Here is a 10,000-nt window from a genome sequence, read left to right on the forward strand (position 1 = left end):
CGTACCTAGATGCACGGTGCGGGGGAACTCCACGTTGTTGCTCTTGCCGTACTTGTTGACGCTGCAGATCCTGAAGCGGTAGTCGGCCTCGCACGGCACGCTGTCGCCGAGGATCTCCACCGACGTGGCCGAGTCCGTGGTCAGACACTGGAGCCACTCCTGCGAGCCGGTGCCCACTTCCTGTCTCTCCAGCACGTAGCCGGACGGGGGGTTCTTCCTGGAGTCCTGGGCCGGGATCCAGGAGAGCAGAGCCGCGTTGGCCCGCTCCGTGTTGATCTGGACGCCCACGGGAGCGCTGGGCGGGCAGTGGCGCGCCGCTGGACGGGGACAGGGACGAGGACAGGGACGAGGACGGGGACGGGGACAGGGACAGGGAGGGTCATCAGTTCAACGGATCGAGCGCATGTTGATGAAGATAAATCCACCAGTTTTTGTCTCGTCCACGTCTGGGTTACGGAGTTCGAACATAAGCTCTAACCTCACTCACTTTTGACATAAACTCTAACATAAGCTCTAACCTCCCTCACCTTTGATATAAACTCTAACATAAGCTCTAACCTCACTCACCTTTGATATAAACTCTAACATAAGCTCTAACCTCCCTCACCTTTGATATAAACTCTAACATAAGCTCTAACCTCCCTCACCTTTGACATAAACTCTAACATAAGCTCTAACCTCCCTCACCTTTGATATAAACTCTAACATAAGCTCTAACCTCCCTCACCTTTGATATAAACTCTAACATAAGCTCTAACCTCCCTCACCTTTGATATAAACTCTAACATAAGCTTTAACCTCCCTCACCTTTGATATAAACTCTAACATAAGCTCTAACCTCCCTCATCTTTGACATAAACTCTAACATAAGCTCTAACTCGGAGGATCCCGAGGCGTTCCCGGACCACAGAGAGACACTGGTTTTGGCGTCTCACCTTTGACCCTGAGCTGCGAGGACGTCTTGGACCGTCCCACGAAGAACATGACCTGCCCGGTGTCGGGGGGCATGGTGTTGACGAAGACCAGGATGTGGGTGCGGCCGAAGGACTTGAGGATGGTCTGGTGGGTCTCGCGCAGCTCCACGCCGTCTTTGTACCAGTGGATGTCCATCTCCTCCTCCTCCACCTCCACGCAGAAGGCTGCGTTCTCGCCCTCCAGGACGTCCACCTTACGAGGGAGCTTCCTGACTATCGTGCCTGAAGGGAAGAGGAGGAGTCAAGCGGATGCCACGCCCTACTACCACGTCCTACTACCACGCCCTACTACCACGCCCTACTACCACGCCTTACTACCACGCCCTACTACCACGCCTTACTACCACGCCCTACTACCGTGGCCTACTACCACGCCCTATTACCACACCCTACTACCACACCCTGCTACCACGCCCTACTACCACACCTTACTACCACACCCTACTACCACACCCTACTACCGTGGCCTACTACCACGCCCTATTACCACACCCTACTACCACACCCTGCTACCACGCCTTACTACCACGCCCTACTACCACGCCTTACTACCACGCCCTACTACCGTGGCCTACTACCACGCCCTATTACCACACCCTACTACCACACCCTGCTACCACGCCCTACTACCACACCTTACTACCACACCCTACTACCACGCCCTACTACCGTGGCCTACTACCACGCCCTATTACCACACCCTACTACCACACCCTGCTACCACGCCTTACTACCACGCCCTACTACCGTGGCCTACTACCACGCCCTATTACCACACCCTACTACCACACCCTGCTACCACGCCCTACTACCACACCTTACTACCACACCCTACTACCACACCCTATTACCACACCTTACTACCACACCCTACCACCACACCCTACTACCACGCCCTATTACCACACCCTACTACCACACCCTATTACCACGCCCTATTACCACACCCTACTACCACACCCTGCTACCACGCCCTGCTACCACACCTTACTACCACACCTTACTACCACACCCTACTACCACACCCTACTACCACACCTTACTACCACACCCTACTACCACACCCTACTACCACACCTTACTACCATGCCCTACTACCATGCCCTACTACAACGCCCTACTACCACGCCCTACTACCACGCCCTACTTCCCATGAGCAAAATACTTTACAGGCCGGTCGTGTAAAAGGAATAATGACCATTAGATTCAATAGTCTGGACACCAAGATATAAACTCTAATGTGGTGTTTAAACCTCCCTCACCTTTGACGTAAACTCTAACATAAACTCTAACTCACCTTTGACAGCCACCTCGGCAATGCTCCTGCCGCCGTCGGGCATCTCGCACAGATAGATCCCATCGTCGTCCACGCCGATGTCGCGGATGGTGAGGCGGCGCTTGGTGCCCCACTGCTCCATGCCGTACTTGTCCCCCGGCTGCAGGCGCCGGTCCTCCAGGTACCAGGTGATGGGCACCGAGTCCTCAGGGACCTCACACTCCAGGACGGCCAGGTCCCGCTCCCATACCTCCAGGTCGATGAGGGGCTGCTTGAACCGGACCGGGGGTTCTGACCACACACACAGGACGGGTCATGCCAGGGCACGGCCTCGGGGGCTCTGACCACACACACACAGGACAGGGCATGCCAGGGCACGGCCTCGGGGGCTCTGACCACACTCACAGGACGGGTCATACCAGGGCACGACCTCAGGGGCTCTGACCACACACACAGGACGGGTCATGCCAGGGCACGACCTCAGGGGCTCTGACCACACACACAGGACGGGTCATGCCAGGGCACGACCTCGGGGCTCTGACCACACACACACAGGACGGGTCATGCCAGGGCACGACCTCGGGGGGTCTGACCACGCACACAGAACGGGTCATGCCAGGGCACGGCCTCAGAGGCTCGGAACACACACACAGGACCGGTCATGCCAGGGCACGACCTCGGGGTTTCTGACCACAAACACCGGACCGGTCATGCCAGGGAACGACCTCGGGGGTTCTGACCACACACACAGGACGGGTCATGCCAGGACACGACCTCGGGGGCTCTGACCACACACACACAGGACTGGTCATGCCAGGGCACGACCTCGGGGGCTCTGACCACACACACAGGACGGGTCATGCCAGGGCACGACCTCGGGGGCTCTGACCACACACAAACAGGACTGGTCATGCCAGGGCACGACCTCGGGGGCTCTGACCACACACAAACAGGACGGGTCATGCCAGGGCACGGCCTCAGGGGCTCTGACCACGCACACAGGACGGGTCATGCCAGGGCACGACCTCGGGGGCTCTGACCACACACACCGGACGGGTTATGCCAGGGCACGACCTCGGGGGCTCTGACCACACACACAGGACGGGGAATGCCAGGGCACGACATCGGGGCTCTGACCACACACAGGACGGGTCAAGCCAGGGCACGTCCTCGGGGGTTCTGACCACACACACAGGACGGGTCATGCCAGGGCACGGCCTCGGGGGCTCTCACCACACACACCGGACGGGTCATGCCAGGGCACGACCTCGGGGGCTCTGACCACACACACACAGGACGGGTCATGCCAGGGCACGACCTCGGGGGCTCTGACCACACACAGGACGGGTCATGCCAGAGCACGACCTCGGGGCTCTGACCACATACACCGGACGGGTCATGCCAGGGCACGACCTCGGGGCTCCGACCACACACACACAGGACGGGTCATGCCAGGGTACGGCCTCGGGGGCTCTGACCACACACACACAGGACGGGGCATGCCTGGGCACGACATCGGGGCTCTGACCACACACACACAGGACGGGGCATGCCAGGGCACGACCTCGGGGGCTCTGACCACATACATAGGACGGGTCATGCCAGAGCACGACCTTGGGGGCTCTGACCACACACACAGGACGGGTCATGCCAGGGCACGACCTCGGGGGCTCTGACCACACACACAGGACGGGGCATGCCAGGGCACGACCTCGGGGGCTCTGACCACACACAGAGGACGGGGCATGCCAGGGCACGACCTCGGGGGCTCTGACCACACACAAACAGGACGGGTCAATATTTGTGCAAAAATGTCACCGTTCGAAATACAAAATAAAAGCTTTTAAATTTTTTGTTGTTGACATTTCTGGCCGACCCGACGCCGGTCCATCGACCGCACCTTGGAACACGCCACACTGACCATGGCCGGGGGTGATTACATCATCACAAATGTGTCGTATCAGAGCCGTATCGCGATATTTGCCCTAGTGCTACTTGGTATCGGATCAAATATCGGCGATAAGAAAAAAAGTATAAGCTAGTGCACTCAAAGCACCCCCTACAGGCCGACGACTCACTGAACCAAAATACAGGCAAGAAAAATATATTTAGAATTTTGCTTAAAATTATAAATGTCATCACAGAATAGCACATTTTTAATGTTTATAATTTCACTTCCTGTTTGTAATTGATGATATCACACGAGGAAATTACCCAGCAAACACTGGGCCAAAACTCATCTAATGTCACTTTTTAAAATTTGATAAAAAAAAACAAATAGAAACATAACTAGCGACTTTATTTTGTTGAATTAATGTTTAGTTGTTTCTTTGAGTAAATTCTGCATAAACTTTGACTGGAACGATTGTCCCTGGTGTGATGTCACTTCCTCTATGAGTGTCCCTGGTGTGATGTCACTTCCTGTATGAGTGTTCCTGGTGTGATGTCACTTCCTGTAAGAGTGTCCCTGATGTAATGTCACTTCCTGTATGAGTGTCCCTGGTGTGATGTCACTTCCTGTATGAGTGTCCCTGGTGTGATGTCACTTCCTGTATGAGTGTCCCTGGTGTGATGTCACTTCCTGTATGAGTGTCCCTGGTGTGACGCCACTTCCTGTATGAGTGTCCCTGGTGTGATGTCACTTCCTGTATGAGTGTCCCTGGAGTGACGCCACTTCCTGTATGAATGTCCCTGGTGTGATGTCACTTCCTGTATGAGTGTCCCTGGTGTGATGTCACTTCCTGTAAGAGTGTCCCTGGTGTGACACCACTTCCTGTATGAGTGTCCCTGGTGTGATGTCACTTCCTGTATGAGTGTCCCTGGTGTGATGTCACTTCCTGTAAGAGTGTCCCTGGTGTGACACCACTTCCTGTATGAGTGTCCCTGGTGTGACGCCACTTCCTGTAAGAGTGTCCCTGGTGTGACACCACTTCCTGTATGAGTGTCCCTGGTGTGATGTCACTTCCTGTATGAGTGTCCCTGGTGTGATGTCACTTCCTGTATGAGTGTCCCTGGTGTGATGTCACTTCCTGTATGAGTGTCCCTGGTGTGACACCACTTCCTGTATGAGTGTCCCTGGTGTGACGCCACTTCCTACATGAGTGTCCCTGGTGTGATGGCACTTCCTGTATGAGTGTCCCTGGTGTGATGGCACTTCCTGTATGAGTGTCCCTGGTGTGATGTCACTTCCTGTCATTTTCTACAGATTTCTAACGTTTTTTCCACAAATACCTGTTCGATCGGTGTAAAACTATCATTTATGTGAACAACAGGTATAAATACACCAAATAAAGTCAAAATTAGAACATTGTAAAACGTAAAGAAAGGTTAAGCGCTCTGAAGAAGGCGGGGCACATGCGTTTAACCTGTTTTAAAATAATGACTTGGACAAGACAAAATAAAGGCTTTTTTAAAAGCGTCCATGTCGCTGCGGGTGCGTGGCGGGTGCGTGGCGGGTGGCGGGTGCGTGGCGGGTGGCGGGTGCGTGGCGGGTGCGTGGCGGGTGCGTAGCGGGTGCGTGGCGGGTGCGGGCGCGTTGCGGTGGTCACACTTTGACCTGAGCAGCTGCAGCTTGGCGGTGACTCAGAGAAGCGTCTGGAACAGGATCTGTTTACTACGGCCGCCGGTCCTGTCGGTCCTGTCGGAGCGTTATCATGACTATAAATACGTTTTGGTGAGAGTCTTAAAGCTCCTGTTCCCGATGTCCAATCACGAGCGGAGAACATGGCTCCAACTGTTAGCTCCGCCCCTTCTCTGACCCTAGTGTTGATTGTTGATTTTTGACCCTGTTCAGATCAGTGTCTCCATAACGTTGTGCAGAGTCTGGAATCAAACTTCTCTCACCTCAGAGTTTAGCACCTCAGAGTTCAGCACCTCAGAGTTCAGCACCTCAGAGTTTAGCACCTCAGAGTTTAGCACCTCAGAGTTTAGCACCTCAGAGTTTAGCACCTCAGAGTTCAGCACCTCAGAGTTTAGCTCCTCAGAGTTCAGCACCTCAGAGTTCAGCTCATTGATTCTGCAGAAGTCTGTGATGTTTTTTAGTCCCATTCGGCGGTTTTATCTTAATTCCTAGAAAGCGGCCATGTTTGTTCTGATCTGGACAAACCCTAAATCCCTGATTGGCTCATACATCTGTCAATCACGCCCGTCACCGGGCTCGGCGTACAGTACCTGAAGCGTCCGTATCCATCAGTATCACGATATTGATACCGATACCAGTTATTTTGGCTTCACATGATTTACAGATGTGCTAAATTACTTTTAAATTGTGTATTTCTCACAGAATAAACTAACACAGACGTGTTTGTTCTGTACGACATTGACTCGTGCGTTTAAACAGTTTGAGACGCACATCTTTCAAAAGGAAGTTGTAAACACATAAGAATCAGAAATCTTGAATACAGGAACCTAATACTTTGGTGCTGATATATGAGATAAACTAATCCCTTTTGTCGTGGGGTTCATAAGCTTTAACGCGACATAAATGTATGTAATCTAGCATCGCGGACCCTCGACCCGTGCGCCCGGACTCTCGACCCGTGCGCCCGGACCCTCGACCCGTGCGCCCGGACCCTCGACCCGTGCGCCCGGACCTTCGACCCGTGCGCCCGGACCTTCGACCCGTGCGCCCGGACCCTCGACCCGTGCAACCGGGCCCTCGACCCGTGCGCCCGGACCTTCGACCCGTGCGCCCGGACCCTGGACCCGTGCGCCCGGACCCTCGACCCGTGCAACCGGGCCCCCGACCCGTGCGCTCGGACCCATGACCCGTGCGCCCGGACCCTCGACCGTGCGCTCGGACCCCCGACCCGTGCACCCGGACCCTGGACCTCATCACCTTGAACCGCGGCAGAGGCCTCACCTTTGACGGACAGGTGCACCGCGCTGAGCGTCTGTCCGGCGGTGTTTGAGGCGGCGCACACGTACACACCGTTATCCTTCTGTTTGCAGTACAACACTTTGAGCGTGAAGTACCCCTCTCGGTCCTCGTACAGAAGATACCGCCTCCCCGACAGGATCAGCCGCCCGTCTTTCCTCCAGATGATCTCCGGCTTCGGTTTCCCCGTCACAAAACAACGGAACTTTGCGTGCTTCCCTTCCGTGACCGCAAACATTTTCACTTTGGCCGTTTTCGTCATCGCGTCGTTATTCAGGCGATTCGGCGCCGGTCGCCCGTTCCGCCCCGGCGCCGATTTCCATTGCCCGTTGGTGTAGCCGTTTCTGTTGGCCTCGTCGTCGTGCCCGGGCCCCGCGTCCACCAGGAGCACGGCCCCGGCTAAAGCTTCCCCGAACTCGTTTCTGGCTTTGCACGTGTAAACTCCGCCGTCCGGCGCTCGCGTTTTGAAAATCTTGAGCTGGAACCATCCGCCATCTTGAGAACCGACACTAAAATGAGTACTTTCAAAAATATCGTTCAGCTTTTTGCCGTCTTTTTCCCAAATGACGTCGGGTTTAGGCTTTCCCCAAACTTTGCAGGAGAACACGGCGTCTTCTCCGCGTCCGGCTCGCGTCGACAGAGGTTTGATCAGAAATCGTGGTTTGTTCTCTTCTCTGAGCTCCATCTCTTGAGCTTCTCCTTCCACTTTGAGCGTTGCCGCCGCGTACGTTTCGCCGATGCTGTTCTTCGCTTTACAAATGTACTGCCCGCTGTCCTCGACGGTGACGGACGGTATGATCAGATTGTAGACGTTCCCATCTTCAAAGACGCGGTATCGCTCTTGCGGGTCGATTTTTTCGTTGTTGCGTTCCCAGATCACGGCCGGTCGAGGGTCTCCCCCAATCTGGCACTTGAGGACGGCGTCGGTGCCACTCTGGACCATCACGGGCCGAGGGTAGGCCAGGAACCGCGGAGCTCCACCGAACACGTCCATGGTGAGTGGGAAGGTCGGTCAAAGGAGGAACGCTCTGGAAGCACCTGGAAAACAGAAACATTCACATGAAACGGTTTATTTGCTTTCAGCGATCAATCAAAACTTCTCATGTTACAACTCGGGCTGTAGTCTGACATGCTATTACAGTGTTATTACCGTTAGAACCACTGCTATTACAGTGTTATTAGTGTTAGAACCACTGCTATTACAGTGTTATTAGTGTTAGAACCACTGCTATTACAGTGTTATTAGTGTTAGAACCACCGCTATTACAGCGTTATTACTGTTAGAACTACTGCTGTTACAGTGTTAATACTGTTAGAACTACTGCTATTACAGTGTTATTACTATTAGAACTACTACTGCTAGTGTTATTACTGTTAGAACTACGTTATTGCAGTGTTATTACTGTTAGAACTACTGCTATTACAGTGATAATACTGTTAGAACTACTGCTGTTACATTGTTATTACTGTTAGAACTACTGCTATTACAGTGTTATTACTATTAGAACTACTACTGCTAGTGTTATTACTGTTAGAACTACTGCTATTACAGTATTATTACTGTTAGAACTACTGCTATTACAGTGTTATTACTGTTAGAACCATTGCTATTACAGCGTTATTACTGTTAGAATTACTGCTGTTACAGTGTTATTACTGTTAGAACTACTGCTATTACAGTGTTATTACTATTAGAACTACTTCTGCTAGTGTTATTACTGTTAGAACTACTGCTATTGCAGTGTTATTACTGTTAGAACCATTGCTATTACAGCGTTATTACTGTTAGAACTACTGCTATTACAGTGTTATTACTGTTATTACAGTGTTATTACAGTCAGAAGTACTGCTATTGCAATGTTATAACTGTTAGAACTACTGCTATTAAAGTTGTTATTACTGTTATTACAGTGTTATTACTGTTAGAACTACAGTTATTACAGTGTTATTACAGTGTCATTACGTTCATTGTTCCATGTTCTTGTCACGTTGCTGGTCCACACGTCCGATACGATTAATCATATCAAACAGAACAATAATCTGCATGAATATTACGCCTGAAGATCTGAGCCGATTCAGTCATTTATTGGCACATTTTAAAAATCTGTAACAATAAGTCTGATTCTGATTTATTTAACTAAAGTGCTAAACACATTTCAAATGGACAAATCATTTATTTAAAACAATATTGGGGCTTTTAGATAGTCCAACGCTGAGACTTTAAATCAATAATATTAAATATGATTAGATAAGATAAGCCTTTATTTGTCCCACAATGGGGAAATTTTGGTGTTGCAACACAAAGTAGATACAGAAGTAAAAGAACAGATAGTTCATATAAAGCTTTAAGAAAAGCACTCTTAACAAAACTCTTGTAAACAAAACTCTTACAGACAGAACTCTCCTATTCTTAATAAGGAGTAGAGAGAAAATAATAATAATGTTAATAATAGTAATACAAATAATAATAATAGTGGCAAAAGTAAACACTCTTATTTACAGCAGTTATATGGACATGATTATGACAGTATTGCACATGAATATGAGAGTATTGCACATGGGTATGAGAGTATTGCACATGGGTATGTCAGTATTGCACATGGGTATGTCAGCATTGCACATGGGTATGACAGTATTGCACATGGGTATGTCAGTATTGCACATGGTTATGACAGTATTGCACATGGTATGTCAGTATTGCACATGGGTGCGACAGTATTGCACATGGGTATATCAGTATTGCACATGGGTATGACAGTATTGCACATGGGTATGACAGTATTGCACATGGGTGCGACAGTATTGCACATGGGTATGTCAGTATTGCACATGGGTATGACAGTATTGCACATGGGTATGTCAGTATTGCACATG

General features: G+C 51.3%; 1 protein-coding gene across 8 annotated transcripts in view; it reads right to left on the reverse strand.

Moving 5' to 3' along the window:
- obsl1b (obscurin like cytoskeletal adaptor 1b) overlaps positions 1-10,000 on the reverse strand; it is a 74,721-nt gene that overhangs the window by 55,168 nt on the left and 9,553 nt on the right. For all 8 annotated transcript variants that reach the window (XM_072445337.1, XM_072445336.1, XM_072445335.1 and 5 more), the window contains exons 2-5: positions 7,112-8,164; positions 2,272-2,541; positions 936-1,196; positions 6-317 (exon numbers count right to left, since the gene is read on the reverse strand). In XM_072445337.1, coding sequence (XP_072301438.1) covers positions 6-317; positions 936-1,196; positions 2,272-2,541; positions 7,112-8,120 — 1,852 coding nt within the window. In that variant the 5' untranslated portion in view covers positions 8,121-8,164. The remainder of the gene's footprint in view (positions 1-5; positions 318-935; positions 1,197-2,271; positions 2,542-7,111; positions 8,165-10,000) is intronic.

This window comes from Eucyclogobius newberryi, unplaced genomic scaffold, assembly GCF_026437365.1.
Source record: "Eucyclogobius newberryi isolate DKJ021-1_F unplaced genomic scaffold, fEucNew1.0.hap1 SCAF_14, whole genome shotgun sequence".
NCBI lineage: Eukaryota > Metazoa > Chordata > Actinopteri > Gobiiformes > Gobiidae > Eucyclogobius > Eucyclogobius newberryi.